Source organism: Lampris incognitus, chromosome 14 (assembly GCF_029633865.1).
Source record: "Lampris incognitus isolate fLamInc1 chromosome 14, fLamInc1.hap2, whole genome shotgun sequence".
Lineage (NCBI taxonomy): Eukaryota > Metazoa > Chordata > Actinopteri > Lampriformes > Lampridae > Lampris > Lampris incognitus.
This window is the reverse complement of record NC_079224.1, coordinates 3,035,084-3,057,342: the sequence shown is the minus strand read 5'-3', so window position 1 is coordinate 3,057,342 and position 22,259 is coordinate 3,035,084. Positions and strand designations below refer to the sequence as shown.

Sequence of the window (22,259 nt, the reverse complement as noted above, 5' to 3'; positions counted from 1 at the left end):
TGTGGACATGACTGAGGGTGTTACTGTGGACATGACTGAGGGCGTGACTGAGGGTGTTACTGTAGGCATGACTGAGGGCGTTACTGTGGGCATGACTGAGGGCGTTACTGTGGACATGACTGAGGACGTTACTGTGGGCATGACTGAGGGCGTTACTGTGGGCATGACTGAGGGCGTTACTGTGGGCATGACTGAGGGCGTGGCTCTGGGCATGACTGAGGGCGTTACTGTGGGCATGACTGAGAGCGTGGCTGTGGACATGACTGAGAGCGTGGCTGTGGACATGACTGAGGGCGTTACTGTGGGCATGACTGAGGGCGTTACTGTGGGCATGACTGAGAGCGTGGCTGTGGGCATGACGGAGGGCATTACTGTGGGCATGACTGAGAGCGTGGCTGTGGACATGACTGAGGGCGTTACTGTGGCCATGACTGAGGGTGTGACTGAGGGTGCTACTGTGGGCATGGCTGAGGGCGTGACTGAGGGTGTTACTGTGGGCATGGCTGAGGGCGTGACGGCGTGACTGAGGGTGTGACTGTGGGCATGACTGAGAGCGTGGCTGTGGGCATGACTGAGGGCGTTATTGTGGGCATGACTGAGAGCGTGGCTGTTGACATGACTGAGGGCGTTACTGTGGGCATGACTGAGGGCGTTACTGTGGGCATGACTGAGGGCGTTACTGTGGGCATGACTGAGGGCTTGACTGGGCGTGACTGGGCGTGACTGAGGGTGTGACTGTGGGCGTGACTGAGGGTTTGACTGTAGGCATGACTGAGAGCGTGGCTGTGGGCATGACTGAGGGCGTTACTGTGGGCATGACTGAGGGCGTTACTGTGGGCATGACTGAGGGCGTGGCTGTGGGCATGACTGAGGGCGTTACTGTGGGCATGACTGAGGGCGTTACTGTGGGCATGACTGAGGGCGTGGCTGTGGGCATGACTGAGGGCGTTACTGTGGGCATGACTGAGGGCGTTACTGTGGGCATGACTGAGGGCGTGGCTGTGGGCATGACTGAGGGCGTTACTGTGGGCATGACTGAGAGCGTGGCTGTGGACATGACTGAGAGCGTGGCTGTGGACATGACTGAGGGCGTTACTGTGGGCATGACTGAGGGCGTTACTGTGGGCATGACTGAGAGCGTGGCTGTGGGCATGACGGAGGGCATTACTGTGGGCATGACTGAGAGCGTGGCTGTGGACATGACTGAGGGCGTTACTGTGGCCATGACTGAGGGTGTGACTGAGGGTGCTACTGTGGGCATGGCTGAGGGCGTGACTGAGGGTGTTACTGTGGGCATGGCTGAGGGCGTGACGGCGTGACTGAGGGTGTGACTGTGGGCATGACTGAGAGCGTGGCTGTGGGCATGACTGAGGGCGTTATTGTGGGCATGACTGAGAGCGTGGCTGTTGACATGACTGAGGGCGTTACTGTGGGCATGACTGAGGGCGTTACTGTGGGCATGACTGAGGGCGTTACTGTGGGCATGACTGAGGGCTTGACTGGGCGTGACTGGGCGTAACTGAGGGTGTGACTGTGGGCGTGACTGAGGGTTTGACTGTGGGCATGACTGAGAGCGTGGCTGTGGGCATGACTGAGGGCGTTACTGTGGGCATGACTGAGAGCGTGGCTGTGGACATGACTGAGGGCGTTACTGTGGGCATGACTGAGAGCGTGGCTGTGGGCATGACAGGGCGTTACTGTGGGCGTCACTAAGAGCGTGACTGCGGGCGTTAATGTGGGCATGAGTGAGTGTGTGACTGAGGGTGTTAATGTGGGCATGACTGAGGGTGTGACCGTGGGCGTGAATGAGGGCGTGACTGTGGGCGTGACTGAGGGCGTTACTGTGGGCGTGACGGAGGGCGTGACGGAGGGTGTGACTGTGGGCGTGACTGAGGGTGTTACTGTGGGCATGGCTGAGGGCGTGACTGGGCGTGACTGAGGGTCTGACTCTGGGCATGACTGAGAGCGTGGCTGTGGGCATGACTGAGGGCGTTACTGTGGGCATGACTGAGAGCGTGGCTGTGGGCATGACTGAGGGCGTTACTGTGGGCATGACTGAGAGCGTGGCTGTGGACATGACTGAGGGCGTTACTGTGGGCATGACTGAGGGCGTTACTGTGGGCATGACTGAGAGCGTGGCTGTGGGCATGACAGGGCGTTACTGTGGGCGTCACTGAGAGCGTGACTGCGGGCGTTAATGTGGGCATGAGTGAGTGTGTGACTGAGGGTGTTACTGTGGGCATGGCTGAGGGCGTGACTGAGGGCGTGACTGTGGGCGTGGCTGAGGGTGTGACTGTGGGCGTGACTGAGGGTGTTACTGTGGGCATGGCTGAGGGCTTGACTGGGCGTGACTGAGGGTGTGACTGTGGGCGTGACTGAGGGTGTGACTGAGGGCGTTACTGTGGGCGTGACTGTGGGCATGGCTGAGGGTGTGACCGTGGGCGTGAATGAGGGCGTGACTGTGGGCGTGACTGTGGGTGTGACTGGGCATGGCTGAGGCTGTGACTGTAGGCGTGACTGAGGGTGTAACTGTGGGCGTGACTGAGGGTGTAACTGTGGGCATGACTGAGGGCGTTAGTGTGGGCGTCACTGAGAGCGTGATTGTAGGCGTGACTGAGGGCGTTAATGTGGGCATGACTGAGGGTGTGACTGAGGGTGTTACTGTGGGCATGGCTGAGGGCGTGACTGCGGGCGTGACTGAGGGCGTGACTGGGCGTGACTGAGGGTGTGACTGTGGGCGTGACTGAGGGTGTTACTGTGGGCATGGCTGAGGGCGTGACTGGGCTTGACTGAGCGTGTGACTGTGGGTGTGACTGAGGGCGTTACTCTGGGCGTCACTGAGAGCGTGATTGTAGGCGTGACTGAGGGCGTTAATGTGGGCATGACTGAGGGTGTGACTGAGGGTGTTACTGTGGGCATGGCTCAGGGCGTGACTGCGGGCGTGACTGAGGGCGTGACTGTGGGCGTGACTGAGGGTGTGACTGTGGGCGTGACTGAGGGTGTTACTGTGGGCATGGCTGAGGGCGTGACTGGGCTTGACTGAGCGTGTGACTGTGGGTGTGACTGAGGGCGTTAATGTGGGCGTGACGGAGGGCGTGGTGGAGGGTGTGACTGTGGGCGTGACTGAGGGTGTTACTGTGGGCATGGCTGAGGGCGTGACGGCGTGACTGAGGGTGTGACTGTGGGCATGACTGAGAGCGTGGCTGTGGGCATGACTGAGGGCGTTATTGTGGGCATGACTGAGAGCGTGGCTGTGGACATGACTGAGGGCGTTACTGTGGGCATGACTGAGGGCGTTACTGTGGGCATGACTGAGGGCGTTACTGTGGGCATGACTGAGGGCGTTACTGTGGACATGACTGAGGGCGTTACTGTGGACATGACTGATGGCGTTACTGTGGACATGACTGAGGGCGTTACTGTGGGCATGACTGAGGGCGTTACTGTGGGCATGACTGAGAGCGTGGCTGTGGACATGACTGAGGGCGTTACTGTGGACATGACTGAGGGCGTTACTGTGGGCATGACTGAGGGCGTTACTGTGGGCATGACTGAGAGCGTGGCTGTGGACATGACTGAGGGCGTGGCTGTGGGCATGACTGAGGGCGTTACTGTGGACATGACTGAGGGCGTTACTGTGGGCATGACTGAGGGCGTTACTGTGGACATGACTGAGGGTGTTACTGTGGACATGACTGAGGGCGTGACTGAGGGCGTTACTGTGGGCATGACTGAGGGCGTTACTGTGGGCATGACTGAGAGCGTGGCTGTGGGCATGACGGAGGGCATTACTGTGGGCATGACTGAGAGTGTGGCTGTGGACATGACTGAGGGCGTTACTGTGGCCATGACTGAGGGTGTGACTGAGGGTGCTACTGTGGGCATGGCTGAGGGCGTGACTGAGGGTGTGACTGTGGGCATGACTGAGAGCGTGGCTGTGGGCATGACTGAGGGCGTTACTGTGGGCATGACTGAGAGCGTGGCTGTGGACATGACTGAGGGCGTTACTGTGGACATGACTGAGAGCGTGGCTGTGGACATGACTGAGGGCGTTACTGTGGGCGTGACTGAGGGTGTTACTGTGGGCATGGCTGAGGGCGTGAATGTGGGCGTGACTGATGGTGTTACTGTGGGCATGGCTGAGGGCGTGACTGGGCGTGACTGAGGGTGTGACTGTGGGCGTGACTGTGGGCGTGACGGAGGGCGTGGCGGAGGGTGTGACTGTGGGCGTGACTGAGGGTGCTACTGTGGGCATGGCTGAGGGCGTGACTGAGGGTGTGACTGTGGGCATGACTGAGAGCGTGGCTGTGGGCATGACTGAGGGCGTTACTGTGGGCATGACTGAGAGCGTGGCTGTGGACATGACTGAGGGCGATACTGTGGGCATGACTGAGAGCGTGGCTGTGGACATGACTGAGGGCGATACTGTGGGCATGACTGAGAGCGTGGCTGTGGGCATGACAGGGCGTTACTGTGGGCGTCACTAAGAGCGTGACTGCGGGCGTTAATGTGGGCATGAGTGAGTGTGTGACTTAGGGTGTTAATGTGGGCATGGCTGAGGGCGTGGATGCGGGCGTGACTGAGGGCGTGACTGTGGGCGTGGCTGAGGGTGTGACTGTGGGCGTGACTGAGGGTGTTACTGTGGGCATGGCTGAGGGCGTGACTGGGCGTGACTGTGGGCGTGACTGTGGGTGTGACTGTGGGCATGACTGAGGGTGTGACCGTGGGCGTGAATGAGGGCGTGACTGTGGGCGTGACTGAGGGCGTTACTGTGGGCGTGGCGGAGGGCGTGGCGGAGGGTGTGACTGTGGGCATGACTGAGGGCGTTACTGTGGGCATGACTGAGAGCGTGGCTGTGGACATGACTGAGGGCGTTACTGTGGGCATGACTGAGAGCGTGGCTGTGGACATGACTGAGGGCGATACTGTGGGCATGACTGAGAGCGTGGCTGTGGGCATGACAGGGCGTTACTGTGGGCGTCACTGAGAGCGTGACTGCGGGCGTTAATGTGGGCATGAGTGAGTGTGTGACTGAGGGTGTTACTGTGGGCATGGCTGAGGGCGTGACTGCGGGCGTGACTGAGGGCGTGACTGTGGGCTTGGCTGAGGGTGTGACTGGGCGTGACTGAGGGTGTTACTGTGGGCATGGCTGAGGGCTTGATTGGGCGTGACTGAGGGTGTGACTGTGGGCGTGGCTGAGGGCGTGACTGAGGGCGTGACTGAGGGCGTGACTGAGGGCGTTACTGTGGGCGTGACTGTGGGTGTGACTGTGGGCATGGCTGAGGGTGTGACCCTGGGCGTGAATGAGGGCATGACTGTGGACATGACTGAGGGCGTTACTGTGGGCATGACTGAGGGCGTTACTGTGGGCATGACTGAGAGCGTGGCTGTGGACATGACTGAGGGCGTTACTGTGGACATGACTGTGGGCGTTACTGTGGGCATGACTGAGGGCGTTACTGTGGGCATGACTGAGAGCGTGGCTGTGGACATGACTGAGGGCGTGGCTTTGGGCATGACTGAGGGCGTTACTGTGGACATGACTGAGGGCGTTACTGTGGGCATGACTGAGGGCGTTACTGTGGACATGACTGAGGGTGTTACTGTGGACATGACTGAGGGTGTGACTGAGGGTGTTACTGTGGGCATGACTGAGGGCGTTACTGTGGGCATGACTGAGGGCGTTACTGTGGACATGACTGAGGACGTTACTGTGGGCATGACTGAGGGCGTTACTGTGGGCATGACTGAGGGCGTTACTGTGGACATGACTGAGGGTGTTACTGTGGACATGACTGAGGGTGTGACTGAGGGTGTTACTGTGGGCATGACTGAGGGCGTTACTGTGGGCATGACTGAGGGCGTTACTGTGGACATGACTGAGGACGTTACTGTGGGCATGACTGAGGGCGTTACTGTGGACATGACTGAGGGTGTTACTGTGGACATGACTGAGGGTGTTACTGTGGGCATGACTGAGGGCGTTACTGTGGGCATGACTGAGGGCGTTACTGTGGACATGACTGAGGACGTTACTGTGGGCATGACTGAGGGCGTGGCTGTGGGCATGACTGAGGGCGTTACTGTGGGCATGACTGAGAGCGTGGCTGTGGACATGACTGAGAGCGTGGCTGTGGACATGACTGAGGGCGTTACTGTGGGCATGACTGAGGGCGTTACTGTGGGCATGACTGAGAGCGTGGCTGTGGGCATGACGGAGGGCATTACTGTGGGCATGACTGAGAGCGTGGCTGTGGACATGACTGAGGGCGTTACTGTGGGCATGACTGAGGGCGTTACTGTGGCCATGACTGAGGGTGTGACTGAGGGTGCTACTGTGGGCATGGCTGAGGGCGTGACTGAGGGTGTGACTGTGGGCATGACTGAGAGCGTGGCTGTGGGCATGACTGAGGGCGTTACTGTGGGCATGACTGAGAGCGTGGCTGTGGACATGACTGAGGGCGTTACTGTGGGCATGACTGAGAGCGTGGCTGTGGACATGACTGAGGGCGTTACTGTGGGCATGACTGAGGGCGTTACTGTGGACATGACTGAGAGCGTGGCTGTGGACATGACTGAGGGCGTTACTGTGGGCGTGACTGAGGGTGTTACTGTGGGCATGGCTGAGGGCGTGAATGTGGGCGTGACTGAGGGTGTTACTGTGGGCATGGCTGAGGGCGTGACTGGGCGTGACTGAGGGTGTGACTGTGGGCGTGACTGAGGGCGTGACGGAGGGCGTGGCGGAGGGTGTGACTGTGGGCGTGACTGAGGGTGCTACTGTGGGCATGGCTGAGGGCGTGACTGAGGGTGTGACTGTGGGCATGACTGAGAGCGTGGCTGTGGGCATGACTGAGGGCGTTACTGTGGGCATGACTGAGAGCGTGGCTGTGGACATGACTGAGGGCGATACTGTGGGCATGACTGAGAGCGTGGCTGTGGACATGACTGAGGGCGATACTGTGGGCATGACTGAGAGCGTGGCTGTGGGCATGACAGGGCGTTACTGTGGGCGTCACTAAGAGCGTGAGTGCGGGCGTTAATGTGGGCATGAGTGAGTGTGTGACTGAGGGTGTTAATGTGGGCATGGCTAAGGGCGTGGATGCGGGCGTGACTGAGGGCGTGACTGTGGGCGTGGCTGAGGGTGTGACTGTGGGCGTGGCTGAGGGCGTGACTGTGGGCGTGACTGAGGGCGTTACTGAGGGCGTTACTGTGGGCGTGACTGTGGGTGTGACTGTGGGCATGGCTGAGGGTGTGACCCTGGGCGTGAATGAGGGCGTGACTTTGGGCGTGACTGTGGGTGTGACTGGGCATGGCTGAGGCTGTGACTAGGCGTGACTGAGGGTGTAACTGTGGGCGTGACTGAGGGTGTTAGTGTGGACATGGCTGAGGGTGTGACTGTGGGCGTGACTGAGGGTGTAACTGTGGGCGTGACTGAGGGTGTTAGTGTGGACATGGCTGAGGGTGTGACTGTGGGCGTGACTGAGGGTGTGACTGTGGGCGTGACTGAGGGTGTGACTGGGCGTGACTGTGGGTGTGACTGGGCATGGCTGAGGGTGTGACTGTAGGCGTGACTGAGGGTGTAACTGTGGGCGTGACTGAGGGTGTAACTGTGGGCGTGACTGAGGGTGTTAGTGTGGACATGGCTGAGGGTGTGACTGTGGGCGTGACTGAGGGTATGACTGTGGGCGTGACTGAGGGTGTGACTGGGCGTGACTGTGGGTGTGACTGGGCATGGCTGAGGGTGTGACTGTAGGCGTGACTGAGGGTGTAACTGTGGGCGTGACTGAGGGTGTTAGTGTGGACATTGCTGAGGGTGTGACTGTGGGCGTGACTGAGGGTGTGACTGTGGGCGTGACTGAGGGTGTGACTGTGGGCGTGACTGGAAAGACGGCAGCTCCAAACCAAGTCCAGTGACATAAAATGTGAATTTTGTGCCTGACTGAATGGTGTGTGTGTGTCTGGGTGTGTATATGTGTGTGCACGCGTGGGTGGATAAGTGGAGTGGTGTAGATGTCGTGCATGCGTAATAGCTCATCCTCTGTTGTACAGTGTGGTTTTCGTCACACGCCATATTTGTGTGTGCTGGAAGTCATCTCTTATTGGATTGTTTTCATGAAGCCAACATATTGAGACATGAGTTGCATTCAAACCATTAAGAGCAATTTGATTGTTATTCACTCACCTTGTCAATTTATAAAATATGTACTCGTATTTTAATGTCATAAATTACACGATCTGCGTGCTATACACTGCTCAAAAAAATAAAGGGAACACATAAGCAATGCAATGTAGCTCCAAGTCAATCACACTTTTGAGATATCAACCTGTCCAGTTAGGAAGCAACACTGATTTGTGAATCAGTTTCACCTGTTGGTAAATTGGAAATTAGACAATTTGCAAGACAACCCCTATAAAAGGAATGGATTTGCAGGTGGTGGCCACAGACCATTTGCCTGCCCTCATCTTTTCTGGCCGATCTTTGGTTAGTTTTTCATTTTGCTAGTGCCCTCACCACTAGAGGTGGCATGAGGCGGTATCTGCAACCTACAGAAGTTGCTCAGGTTGTGCAGCTCATCCAGGATGGCACATCAATGCGTGCTGTGGCAAGAAGATTTGATGTGTCTCCCAGCACAGTGTCCAGAGCATGGAGGAGGTACCAGGAGACAGGCCAGTACACCAGGAGACGTGGAGGGGGCCGCAGGAGGACAACAACCCCGCAGCAGGACCGCTATCTGGTCCTTTGTGCAAGGAGGAACAGGAGGAGCACTGCCGGAGCCCTACAAAACGACCTTCAACAGGCCACTAATGTGCAGGTTCCTGCTCAAACAGTGAGAAACAGAATGCATGAGGATGGTATGAGGGCCCGACGTCCACAATTGGGGCCTGTGCTCACAGCCCAACACCGTGCAGCCCGATTGACCTTTGCCAGAGAACATCTTGGTTGGCAGATTCACCATTGGCGCCCTGTGCTCTTCACAGATGAGAGCAGGTTCACACTGAACACATGTGACAGACGTGAGAGAGTCTGGAGACGCTGTGGAGAACGTTCTGCTGCCTGCAACATCCTCCAGCATGACCGGTTTGGCGGTGGGTCAGTGATGGTCTGGGGAGGCATATCCTTGGAGGGCCGCACAGACCTCTACGTGCTAGCCAGAGGTACCATGACTGCCATTAGGTACCGGGATGAGATCCTCAGACCCATTGTCAGACCATATGCTGGTGCAGTGGGCCCTGGGTTCCTGCTCATGCATGACAATGCTCGTCCTCATGTGGCCAGAGTGTGTCAGCAGTTCCTGTATGTCGAGGGCATTGATGCTATGGACTGGCCTGCACGTTCCCCAGACCTGAATCCAATCAAGCACTTCTGGGACATCATGTCTCGTACCATCCGCCATCGCACCACAGACTGTCCAGGAGTTGACTGATGCCCTGATCCAGGTCTGGGAGGAGATCCCTCAGGAGACCATCCGTCGTCTCATCAGGAGCATGCCCAGACATTGTAGAGAGTGCATACAGGCACGTGGAGGCCACACACACTACTGAGCCTCATTTTGAATCGTCTTGGAAGAATTTCCACAGAAGTTGGATCAGCCTATGTTCTCATTTTCCACTTTGATTTTGAGTATGATTCTGAATCCAGACCTTAATGGGCTAATGATTTTGATTTCCATTGATCATTCTTAGGTTATTTTGCTCTAAACACATTCCTCTGTCTAATAAATAAAGATTTTCAGCTGAAATATTTCATTCATCGAGGTCTATATTGTGTTTTTAGGTGTTCCCTTTATTTTTTTGAGCAGTGTATATATATATATATATTTTTTAGGGGGGCCTTTTCTTTCTCCCCAGTTGTACCCATCCAATAACCCCACTCTTCTGAGCCGGTCGCTGCTCCACCCCCTCTGCTGATCTGTGGAGGGCTGCAGACTACCACATGCCCCCTCCCATACATGTGGAGTCACTAGCCGCTTCTCCTCACCTGACAGCGAGGAGCTTCACCAGGGGGACGAAGCGCGTGGGAGGATCCCGCTAGTCCACTGACTTCCGGTTTCTACTGCAGCGGTCATACCAGTTTCCTGTTTGTTGGCTTGCACTATTGACAATGACACATTTTTCATGATGCCCCCAAGATTTACCATGGATGAATGTCAAAGACATGCACACCACGGTCCACACACTTTCACCTGCACCTACCAGCACACGGTTGAACAGTTTCAAGTTGTACATATTGTGACAACCCCGGTGTCAGCCCAGCTTCAGCACCATGGCCAGCGACCCAACACATTCCAGAAACACACCTGTACCCACTCCCCCCCCCCTCAACGAGAGGGAGAGTGAGCGACACACCTGGCCCCAATCAGAGGCTGATGAGGAGCCCAAGGATAAAAGGGAGCCAGAGACAGCCGCCAGGGGTTGAGAGAGAAAGCTATAGTTGTGTTGGCCGCCCAGTATAGGAGCCAAGGAAGACGGGAGCCAGCCGGCTCAGACGAGGAGCAGGACTCCTGTTGAGGGTTTTTCCTTGTGTGTTCTGAATAAATGCCCACAGCGGGCTCAACTTGCCGACGGTCTCTGTTTCGTTGTTGGGTCGGGTGCTACGTTCCCCCGTGGTTGTCACAGTTGGTGGAGGATGCAGGCAGAGTGAAACCACTACCAGAACACCCGATTCAGTGAAGCAGACCGTGAACAGTCGAAATATGGAGGCAGTAATGCAGTTACTGATCCAAGCCCAAACCCAGCAGGCTGAGGGCATGGCCACTCTCCAGACGATGGTGGTGTGGCTGGGCGCCCGACACACCGCGGCGCTGCCCGGAGGGGCACCAGCCAGCCATCTCACCAAACAAACACCGGAGGACGACGTGATGGCGTACCTGGAGGTCTTCGAGTGGGTGGCAACGCGAGAGGGCTGGTCCGAGGCACAATGGGTGAATATCGTCGCCCCGTTCCTGAAGGGAGACGCGCAGCGAGCCTACCAGGACTTGGACCCTGTAACTGCAGCCGATTATAGAACTGTTAAGAAAGCGATTCTGAACATTCATGGACACAATTTGGCTACTAGGGCCCAACGGGTTTTCTCGTGGGAATATAATGGCACCGAGCCGGTGCCCAGCCAGTTGGCTCGATTGCGAAGGCTAACACGTAATTGGTTGACAGAGGGGGATGGCCCAGCCGTGGTTGACAGGGTCGTACTTGATAAAGTGTACGCTCCCTGCCGCCAGAGGCCCAAAGGTGGGCCACCCAGAAACCCCCAACCTCAATTGATGAACTAGCTCAAGTGCTGGAAGCATACCAGGTAGCCCAGCAGATAAAGGCCGCGGCCGCCCAAAGCACTCGCCCCAGGGAGGCGCGGCCCGAGAGACAGGCGAGGGGTGTGGAGCGGGGCACGCCAGCCCCGCCCACCACCGCCCAGAGAAGAACCCGTGCACCATCACCCTGAGAGGACTGGCGCTGCTATTTAGGTGGACAGAAGGGACATCTAGCTTGTCAGTGCCCCGGTGGAGGCGAGGCCTCCATGCCCACTGCCAGCGCCCCAGAACCCCCTTCAGCCAGACGCTGTTTATTCTCCGACTGCCTGACCTCTGAGGGGTCCGAAGCGCCCCGCCTACCAGTAAAAGTGGAGTGTCAGGATACGTGGGCTCTTCTCGACACAGGCAGTCACCTGTCCCTGGTCCGACCCGACCTCGTCGATGGCCCCCCAGGGAAGATGGTGGAAGTGACCTGCATACATGGCGACGTCCGCAGCTACCCGACTCATCACATCGTGATCCAGACCCCAAAGGGTACGTATGCGGTACAGGCGGGGGTGGTCCCAGAGCTGCCGGTTCCCCTCCTCCTGGGCCGAGACTGCCCCCTGCTGGAGAAGTACTGGGGTGAATGCCGTGACAGAGGCCGAGGCCGGCCACAGGCCACCCGGAGGCACAGGGACCATCTTCCCGCTGCGTGCGCAGCTCTGATGTCCCCCACACACTCGACTGATGAAGGGCCTGGAGGAGAGGATGACGTGGCCCAGCGTGAGCAACAGGCCTCCCTGGAGACACAGGAGACCGCAACCGCCAGTGAGCAGGCCCGCCCACCGCCCGCCATGGACAGCCCTGACACCGCTGCGGCCTCGCCAGCCCCAGCTCAGCAGACAGGCCTGGACCCGGACAGCTCCCCCCTCACCACGCTGTTGGACTTCCCATTTGCTGCTGGGGATGAAGCCGCCCGAGAAGGGCGATTCGCAAAGACACAGCTGGAGGACGAGGTCCTGAGGCATGCCTGGGCGCAGGTGCGAGTCCACGATGGGAAGCCCCTAGATCTGGTGAGTCCCCTTGTTTATCCTCACTTCGCCACAAGGCGCAATCTACTGTATAGAGTAGTGAAAAGCAATGGGGACGTGGTAGAGCAGCTGGTCGTACCCCGGTCATATGTAACCAAAGTACTGTACATGGCCCACACCCACCTATTAGGGGCACACCTAGGAATGGAGAAGACCCGGGAGAGAATTGAGGCAAGGTTTTATTGGCATGGGTTGAAGAAGGAAGTCTGTGATTATTGTAGAGAATTCCCCGAGTGTCAGAAAAATGCACCCAGGCCTACCATGCGCAACCCCCTAGTCCCATTGCCGATAATCGAAACCCCGTTTGAGAGACTGGCTATGGACATAGTGGGGCCCCTCCCCAAGACCAGCAGAGGCCACAGATATCTACTGGTGATGGTGGACTACGCCACTCGGTATCCTGAAGCCGTGCCACTGCGTGCCGCCTCTTCCAAGTCTGTAGCCAGGGAGCTGATGCTGCTGTTTAGCCGGGTGGGGATTGCCAGGGAAATCTTAACAGACCAGGGCTCCTGCTTTACGTCCAGGGTCTTAAAGGATCTCCTGAGTCTCTTACATGTGAAGCAGCTGAGGACATCTGTGTACCACCCCCAGACAGACGGGCTGGTGGAGAGATTTAACAAGACCCTCAAGAGCATGTTGAAGAAGGTAATCGACCTTAATGGGAAGAACTCGGACCAGCTCCTGCTACATGTGCTGTTCGCCATCCGGGAGGTACCCCAGGCCTCCACTGGGTTCTCCCCATTCGAGATGCTGTATGGGAGGAGATCGAGGGGGCTGCTCGACCTGGCCAAGGAAGTCTGGGTGAGCTGTCCCTCCCCCCACCACTCCGTCATTGAACACGTGGAGGGGATGAAGAAGAGGCTGGCCCAGATCTGGCCGGTGGTGCAGACGCACCTGGAACAGGCCCAGCAAGCCCAGGCCCGGGTGTACAACAGAGGGGCCCAGGTGCGTACCTTCCAGCCAGGTGAGAAGGTACTGGTCCTAATCCCCTCATCTGAATGTAAGTTCGTGGCCAAGTGGCAGGGGCCTGACGAGGTGGTTGAGCAGGTGGGGAAGGTGAACTATGTGGTAAGACAGCCAGGGAGACGGAAACCTACGCAGCTCTACCATATCAATCTGCTTAAAAAGTGGCACTCTCACACGGTCCCACAGGCCAGTCCAGTGTTTCTAACCCACTCCCCCCCCCTGAGGTTCCAATGGGAGCCATGTTGGCACCCAGCCAGCAGCAGGATCTCCTTGAAGTGGTCCTGCAGCACCAGGACGTCTTCTCAGAGCTGCCTGGACGAACTACAGTGACGACTCACGACATCCACACCGAGCCAGGGGTGACCGTTCGGGTGAGGCCTTACCGGGTCCCAGAGGCGAGGCGGATAGCCATTCAGGAGGAGGTAGAAAAGATGCTGAAGTTGGGGGTGATAGAGGAGTCTCAGAGCCATTGGTCTAGCCCCATAGTCAGATGGGACTTTTAGGTTTTGCAATGATTTCAGGCAGCTGAATGCAGTGTCCAGGTTTGACGCCTATCCCATGCCGCGGGTAGACGAGCTCATTGAGCGGCTAGGGCCAGCCCGCTTCATTAAAAACCCTTGACTTAACTAAAGGCTATTGGCAGGTTCCCCTGACGCCGGCTGCAAGGGAGAAGATGGCGTTTGCGACCCCAACCGGGCTGTACCAATACACCGTACTCCCGTTCGGGGTACATGGGGCCCCCGCCACCTTCCAGCGGATGATGGACCGGGTCCTGGGTCCTCACCGAGCCTACGCCACGGCCTACCTGGATGACATTGTGATCTACAGCGCCACCTGGGGGGGTCACCTGACCCACCTGCGAGCCGTCCTGGGGGCCCACATGGAGTGGGACGAGGCAACGTGTGGCCCCAGGAACCGAAGCTGGAGGCCATCAGGGAGTGGCCCCGCTCTGTGGCGAAAAAAACAGGTGAAGTCGTTCCTTGGACTAGTGGGGTACTACCAGAGGTTCATCCCCCAGTACGCAACCCTGGCCGGCCCGCTCCACGATCTCACCAAGAAGAACATACCTGACCGCGTTCTCTGGACCAGAGAAGCGCAGGAGGCCTTCACCATGCTCAGGCAAGCCCTCTGCTCTGATCCAGTGCTGGTTACCCCTGATTTTGCCCTGCCTTTTGTTGTCCAAACTGATGCTTCAGCCATAGGAGTGGGAGCAGTCGTCTCCCAGGTGAAGGATGGAGAGGAGCATCCGGTGAACTACGTAAGCCGCAAGTTCCTGCCCCATGAGCGGGCCTACTCCACGATAGAGAAGGAGGCATTGGCCATCAATTGGGCAGTGGAGAAGCTCCGCTACTACCTCCTGGGGAGACGCTTCGACCTCGTCACGGACCACACTCCGCTCCATTGGATGGCTGCCGCTAAGGACACGAACGAGCGGGTAACACGATGGTTCCTTATGTCGCAGGATTACAGTTTCAGAGTGGTGCACCGCCCGGGACAGGAGAACGCCAACGCCGACACCCTGTCCCGCCGCGATACCTGCCTCTGGGCCATACGTGGGGACCCTGGCTTCCTTCTTGGGAGGGGGAGTTGTGACAACCCCGGTGTCAGCCCAGCTTCTGCACCATGGCCAGCGACCCAGCACAGCCCAGAAACACACCTGTACCCACTTCCCCCCCTCAACGAGAGGGAGACTGAGCGACACACCTGGCTCCAATCAGAGGCTGATGAGGAGCCCAAGGATTAAAGGGAGCAAGAGACAGCCTCCAGGGGGCGAGAGAGAAAGCTATAGTTGTGTTGGCTGCCCAGCGTAGGAGCCAAGGAAGACGGGAGGCAGCCGGCTCAGACGGGGAGCAGTACTCCTGTTGAGGGCGTTTCCTTGTGTGTTTTGAATAAAGGCCCACAGCGGGCTCAACTTGCCGACGGTCTCTGTTTCGTTGTTGGGTCGGGTGCTACGTTCCCCCGTGGTTGTCACAATATCAACTTACGTCCGTATGCTATCGTTATGTAGGAAGTTACCTTTACTGAAAGAGGGAGATCCTTTAGTACAGGGAATGGTTGCAATCACGACATTGTAAGATGGTGACAGATATACTCCTAGACCCTCCCCTGTGAACAGGACAAATGGCCACTGTAACTCTAGTTAATGGTCACGGCAGTCTGCATATGAAACCAATCGTTGGTTTGGGTCGTTATGCCACTGTATTGTTTACAAAGGTGGGGACACCTGCAGTCACTGTATTGTTTATAAGGGTGGGGACACCTGCAGTCACTGTATTGTTTATAAGGGGGGGGAAACCTGCAGTCACTGTACTGTTTATAAGGGTGGGGACACCTGCGACCTTGTGTTGTTTATAAGGGTGGGACACCTGCAGTCAATGTTTATAAGACTGGGGGTACCCTGAAGTCACTGTATTGTTTATAAGAGTGGGGGTACCCTGCAGTCACTGTATTGTTTATAAGAGTGGGGGTACCCTGCAGTCACTGTATTGTTTATATGGGGGGGAAACACGCAGTTAATGATTATAAGGGTGGGGACTTCTGCAGTCAATGTCTTTAAGGGTGGGACACCTGCAGTCAATGTTTATAAGAGTGGGGACACTTGCAGTCACTGTATTGTTTATAAAGGTGGGACACCTGCAGTCACTGTATTGTTTATAAGGGTGGGGACACCTGCGGCCACTGTATTGTTTATAAAGGTGGGACACCTGCAGTCACTGTATTGTTTATAAGGGTGGGGACACCTGCGGCCACTGTATTGTTTATAAGGGTGGGGACACCTGCAGTCATTGTTTATAAGGGTGGGGACACCTGCAATCACTGTATTGTTTATAAGGGTGGGGACACCTGCAGTCACTGTATTGTTTATAAGAGTGGGGACACCTGCAGTCACTGTATTGTTTATAAGGGTGGGGACACCTGTGGCCACTGTATTGTTTATAGGGGTGGGGACACCTGCGGTCACTGTATTGTTTATAAGGGTGGGGACACCTGCAGTCACTGTATTGTTTATAAGGGTGGGGACACCTGCAGTTACTGTATTGTTTATAAGGGTGGGGACACCTGTGGTCACTGTATTGTTTATAAGGGTGGGACACCTTCAGTCATTGTTTATAAGGGTGGGGACCCTTGAGTCACTGTATTGTTTATAAGTGTGGGACACCTGCAGTCACTGTATTGTTTATAAGGGTGGGGAACCTGCAGTCACTGTGTTGTTCATAAGGGTGGGGGTACCTGCAGTCACTGTAGTTTATAAGGGTGGGGACACCTGCAGTCACTGTATTGTTTATAAGGGTGGGGACACCCGGCGTGTCAGGTGAGACTGAAGAGGTCACTTAGATGATGATGAAACATATCTGTCAGTAAACTTTGTGTCCAGATGAACTGGTCCAAATGTTCTGGGATTTTTACACCTGGACAGCTGAGCATGCCTCAAGATATCGTCTGTTTCTGGTTTTCTTTTCTTTTGTTTTTAGTCGAACCAGTTCAGAGCCCTGGTACATGTATTTCAATTTGGCAAATCTCTTCTTTTGAAAGGCGCAGGGGCTTGGGAATGTGGCACAATTACTGCTTGTGTTTAAATGTCATGTGTACTCCTGGGAGTTTTAGTATTGTGGTACTCTATATGAATGGACATGCATGGGGATGAATTGTGGGTAAATTTGATATGTGGGTAAGTACAAGGTAATTTTAGTTGTCCTGCATTTACCTCAGAACCATGTTGAAATGTTTCATTGACGAACACCAAAAGTCATCGTTCTCTTTTTCCTTCTATTCTCTGAGTCTCTGTCTCTCCCTGTCCATCTCTGTCCTCATCTCTGACACACTAAAATTCAGTGTGTCATCAGGTTACAAACTGTTCTCCCTCACATCTTCAGTCAGCATATTTAGGCAAGGGGCATGTATTGGTAAGGTAGAGATGCTCACACACAAGGTAACTTGTCATGTTTAGTACAGTTCTCTCTTTCCTAGGTCAGGATGTTTGGTGCCGTGGTGGTTGGCCTCGGCACTGTGGGGAATGTGAGGATCAGACACTTACTGACACCAGCGCCTGACAGCAGCACAGAGATGCTGACCATCAAGGGATTCGTATCCAGGTACCACACATTATTTAGCTTGCACAGTTAAACACTTCAGACAGAAGAGGAATGGAAGTCAGTAGGAGCAAGACGGAATATCTACGCGTGAATGAGAGGGAGGACAGTGGAATGGTGAGGATGCAAGGAGTAGAGGTGACGAAGGCATATGAGTTTAAATACTTGGGGTCAACTGTCCAAAGTAACGGGGAGTGCAGAAGAGAGGTGAAGAAAAGAGTGCAGGCAGGGTGGAGTGGGTGGAGAAGAGTGTCAGGAGTGATTTGTGACAGAAGGGTCCCAGCAAGAGTTAAAGGGAAGGTTTACAAGATGGTGGTGAGACCAGCTATGTTATATGGTTTGGAGACAGTGGAACTGATGAAAAGACAGGAGGTGGAGCTGGAGGTGACAGAGTTGAAGATGATAAGATTTTCATTGGGAGTGATGAAGAAGGACAGGATTAGGAACGAGTAAGTTAGAGAGACCGCTCAGGTTGGACGGTTTGGAGACAAAGCAAGAGAGCCAAGTTTGAGATGGCTTGTTCACCAACTATTTCAATCAGTGTTCTTGATGACATTACAAGCAGTGAAAAGTCTGCGTGTCACAGGTGCACATCATACACCATACATGCAGGTCCAGGAAGTCGGGCCGCATAGCGAGTAACATCAGAAGCTGTACAAGAAGATGACTTAATAAGAACAGTTTCATGAATAACCCTCCAGTTCCACTAAATATACTATTGTAGCGGACACTAGGGGCTGTGCCTCTCACCCAGCAGGGCTGTGAGCTGGGGGCGTGGTTTACGTTCCCGGGCTCTCTGGTGCAGGGTTGTTCCTGTTTCAGTTTAGTTTTGGAGCTGAGGAATAAAATTCAAACTCGCCTTCGTCTCCTGTGTTTTTCCTCATCCTGCCACATTGGTGACCCCGAATTGAACATGTTTGGAGCAAAAGAGGAGTGTGAATCCACTTCAGCCACGCCGCCCCAACTCTCGCCGCGGCTGTGAAGCTCCCAGAGTTCTGGCAGAGCGACCCGGCTTCGTGGTTCCAGCGTGCCGAGGCGCTGTTCCACCTGCGTGGAATCTCTGCGGACGACTCCAGATACTATTTGGTCGTCGCTGCGCTGGACCAGCAGTCCACACGCCGGGCCATGCAGCTGTTGCCCGCCCCCCCCGCAACACGATAAATACGTCGCCCTCAAACATCTTCTGCTCCGGAGGTACAGCCTATCTGCCGCAGAGAGGGCAGATAGAATCCTTTCCCTATCCGGTTTAGGCGACGGGACGGCTGTGGATCTCATGGACAATATGCTGTCGCTGCTAGGCTCGGACGAAGGTGGATTCCTTTTCCCGCACGTTTTCCTGCACCAGCTTCCGTCTCCTGTGCGCGCGGCTTTGGCTAACTCCCCGTGTCTGGCCGCTGGTGACTGTCGAGGTTTGGCTGAGGAGGCCGATCGGGTCCTGCCGGCTACCAGACGGTTCTCTGTGAAGAATGTGGCATCGGAGCCTCTGCAGCCGGCGTCGGAGGACGCGGACCCGGCGCTGGTGGCTGGTGGCTGGAGTGACTGCCCAGAGACGGCGCGGGAGCGGCCTCTGTTTCTTCCACCAGCGGTTCGGCGGAAAAGCGAGGCGCTGCGTCCCTCCGTGCACGTTTGAGGCGGCGGGAAACTCCCGGGCAGCGCTCAGTAGCAGCTGTGGGCGCTGGTGGACGTAGTGAGCTGCTCTTCATTAAGGACACGATGTCAGGAAGACGGTTTCTGGTGGACTCCGGCTCGCAAAAGAGCCTACTCCCTCCTGCTAAGACAGACAGGTCGGCCGAAGGCGGCGGCCCACAGTTGAGTGCAGCTAACGGTTCGTCCATTGCGACGTTTGGCACAAGGTTGGTGACTGTTTGTTTCCACGGGCACCATTTTGAGTGGGACTTTGTAGTGGCCGCCATTACTGTTCCTATTATCGGCGCGGATTTTCTGTGTGCTAATGGTCTGCTGGTTGATGTTGCAAACCGCCGTTTAATTGATGCTGTGTCTTTCGCCACTGTTCCGTGTGAGACAGGGGGAGCCGGGCCGTTGACACACGCTAACTTTTTAGCATTAGGGGATGTTTTTCAGCGTTTGCTGGCGGATTCTCCATCGGTGACTACACCTGCCTTTTCCACCGCGGTTACTAAACACGGGGTAGAACATTTCATTCCCATTCTGGCACCGCCAGTTTTTGCGCGCGCGCGGCGCCTCGACGCGGTAAAATGGGCTCCAGCTAAGGAGGAGTTCGCCATCATGGAGCGTCTGGGTATAGTGAGGCGTTCCAACAGCCCGTGGGCCTCGCCGCTTCACATGGTGCCCAAGGCGGATGGGTCGTGGCGGCCTGGCGGCGAAAGTCGCCGCCTGAACAACGTCACCGCCAATGACCGCTATCCCATCCCACAGGACTTTTCCATACGCCTGGCAGGTACCACTATCTTCTCTAAGGTGGACCTGGTGCGTGGCTATCATCAGGTTCCCGTGCGCGCAGAGGACGTGCCCAAGACCGCAGTGATCACCCCGTTTGGGCTTTTTGAGTTCATGCGCATGCCTTTTGGCTTGAAGGGGGCAGCGCAAACCTTTCAGAGGCTGATGGACTCGGTGTTGCGTGACCTTAATTTCGTGTTCGTTTATCTCGACGACATATTAGTGGCCAGTCCGTCAGCTGAAGAGCACCTGGCGCACCTGAAACAGGTTTTCCGTCGTCTGGACGAACACGGCCTGATAGTCAACCCGGCCAAGTGTCAGTTTGGACTGCCGGTGATTGACTTCTTGGGTCACTGCAAGGCGCGGTCCCGTTGCCTTCTAAGGTGCAAGCGGTGGCGGAATTTCCCCGCCCGGTCTCTGTTAAGGCATTGCAGGAATTCTTGGGCATGGAGAATTTCTATAACCGTTTCTGCCCACCTCCTTCAGCCACTTTACGAAGCCCTGCGGCTTAAGAAGGCTAACGACCCTGTCGACTGGACTCCCAAACGGGTCCAGGCCTTTGACGGAGCTAAGCGCGCCCTGGCTAACGCTGCCCTCCTAGCCCATCCCACACCCACGGCGTCCATAGCTTTAACAACCGATGCGTCTGACATAGCCGTGGGGGCTGTGGTTGAACAGCGTGTGGCGAACGCGTGGCAGCCACTCGCATTTTTTAGCCGCAAACTGCGAGATAGCGAGCGCAAGTACAGCGTTTTTGACCGGGAGTTGCTGGCACTGCACTTTGCAACCCGTCATTTCCGCTTCCTGCTGGAGGGTCGCTCCTTCACGGCTTATGTGGATCATAAACCGCTGACTTTCGCCATATCCAAGTTGACTGAGCCATGGTCTGCTCGTCAGCAGCGACACCTGGCGGCCATCTCCGAGTTCACAACAGACATTCAGCATGTGGCCGGGAAATCCAACCCTGTTGCTGATTGTCTGTCGCGTGTGCTTGTGTGTCCTGTGCACCTCGGTGTGGATTTCTCCGCTATGGCTGCCGACCAGCCCAGCGACCCGGACGTCCTTGCCCTTAGGTCAACGCGTACCGGTCTCAAGCTAGAGGATGCTGTGATGCAGGAAGGCAGTTCTGCCCTCCTCTGCGATGTCTCCACCGGCCGTCCCCGCCCCGTTGTTCCAGTGGCCTGGCGCCGTCGAGTTTTCGACTCGATTCACTCCCTCTCGCACCCTGGAGTTCGGGCGTCGGTGAGGTTGGTCGGTTCCAAGTTCGTCTGGCCTGGCCTCCGCAAGGACGTCAAGGGGTGGGCGGCTGCATGTGTGGCGTGCCAGCGCGCTAAGGTCCACCAGCACGCTAAGTCGCCCCTCGAACCGTTTCCGATCCCGGCCAGACGTTTCGACCACGTGCATGTGGACCTGGTGGGCCCTCTACCTTCTTCACAGGGTTTTACGCACCTGCTCACAATGGTAGATCGGACCACTAGATGGCCAGAGGCTGTCCCTCTATCCTCCACAACATCCTCGGATGTTGCACGCGCTTTTCTGTCCTCCTGGGTCGCCCGTTTCGGCACTCCGTCAGATATCACCTCAGACAGGGGCCCCCAGTTCGTGTCAGAGCTCTGGTCGGCACTTGCGCGATCCTTGGGTGTGCAGGTACACCGCACTACCGCGTACCACCCTCAGGCTAACGGCTTGTGTGAACGTTTTCACCGGTCGCTCAAGGCAGCGCTGCTCGCTGCGCTCTCGGATGGTAACTGGGTGGAGCGTTTACCTTGGGTTATGCTCGGGTTGCGTTCGGCTCCTACGGAGGACCTCGACGCTTCGCCCGCTGAGCTGGTGCTCGGTCAGCCGCTCCGCGTCCCTGGGGAATTTTTGCCAGGGAGTTCCGCTCCTCGACCCCGTCCGGCCGTTTATCCTTTTTTGTCCGACAGCACTTGGGTTCCAGGCCCCGTTCACCACTGTTTTCCGTGGTCGTTCGTACCTGCGGAGCTCATGTCGGCTCGTTTTGTTTTTGTACGGCATGATGCTCACCGCTCGCCCCTCCAACCCCCATACGATGGCCCATTTCGGGTTCTTGAGACGGGTCCTAAGGGTTTTGTGCTGGATATGGGTGGGCGTAGGGAGCGTGTCACGCTTGATAGGTTTAAACCGGCGCACAGGGTGGCAGGCGAAGTTGTGTTTCCGGCCCAGGTTCCCCGTCGGGGTCGCCCTCCTTCCAGGACCCCGGCAGTGTCTTCACGGGTTCAGCGTTCTGCTTCTCAGCCGGCTTTGGACTGTGTTTCACCTACTGTTCCGGCTGAGGGACGGCGCAGCCGTTATGGCAGGCTGCTTAAGCCTCCAGTGAGACACTAAGTTTCTTTCCAGGAGTCCCTTCTGGGTGTTCGGGGGGGGGCTGTGTGGCGGACACTAGGGGCTATGCCTCTCACCCAGCAGGACTGTGAGCTGGGGGCGTGGTTTACGATGGGGGCGTGGTT

The 22,259-nt window shown here is 56.5% G+C and overlaps 1 protein-coding gene across 1 annotated transcript in view; it reads left to right on the top strand.

Annotated features, from left to right (window-relative positions):
• The window catches only part of blvra (biliverdin reductase A), an 84,754-nt gene that overhangs the window by 13,207 nt on the left and 49,288 nt on the right, over positions 1–22,259 (top strand). The window contains exon 2 of the mRNA XM_056293174.1: positions 17,252–17,376. Within this exon, the coding sequence (XP_056149149.1) occupies positions 17,258–17,376 (119 nt within the window). The 5' untranslated portion in view covers positions 17,252–17,257. The remainder of the gene's footprint in view (positions 1–17,251; positions 17,377–22,259) is intronic.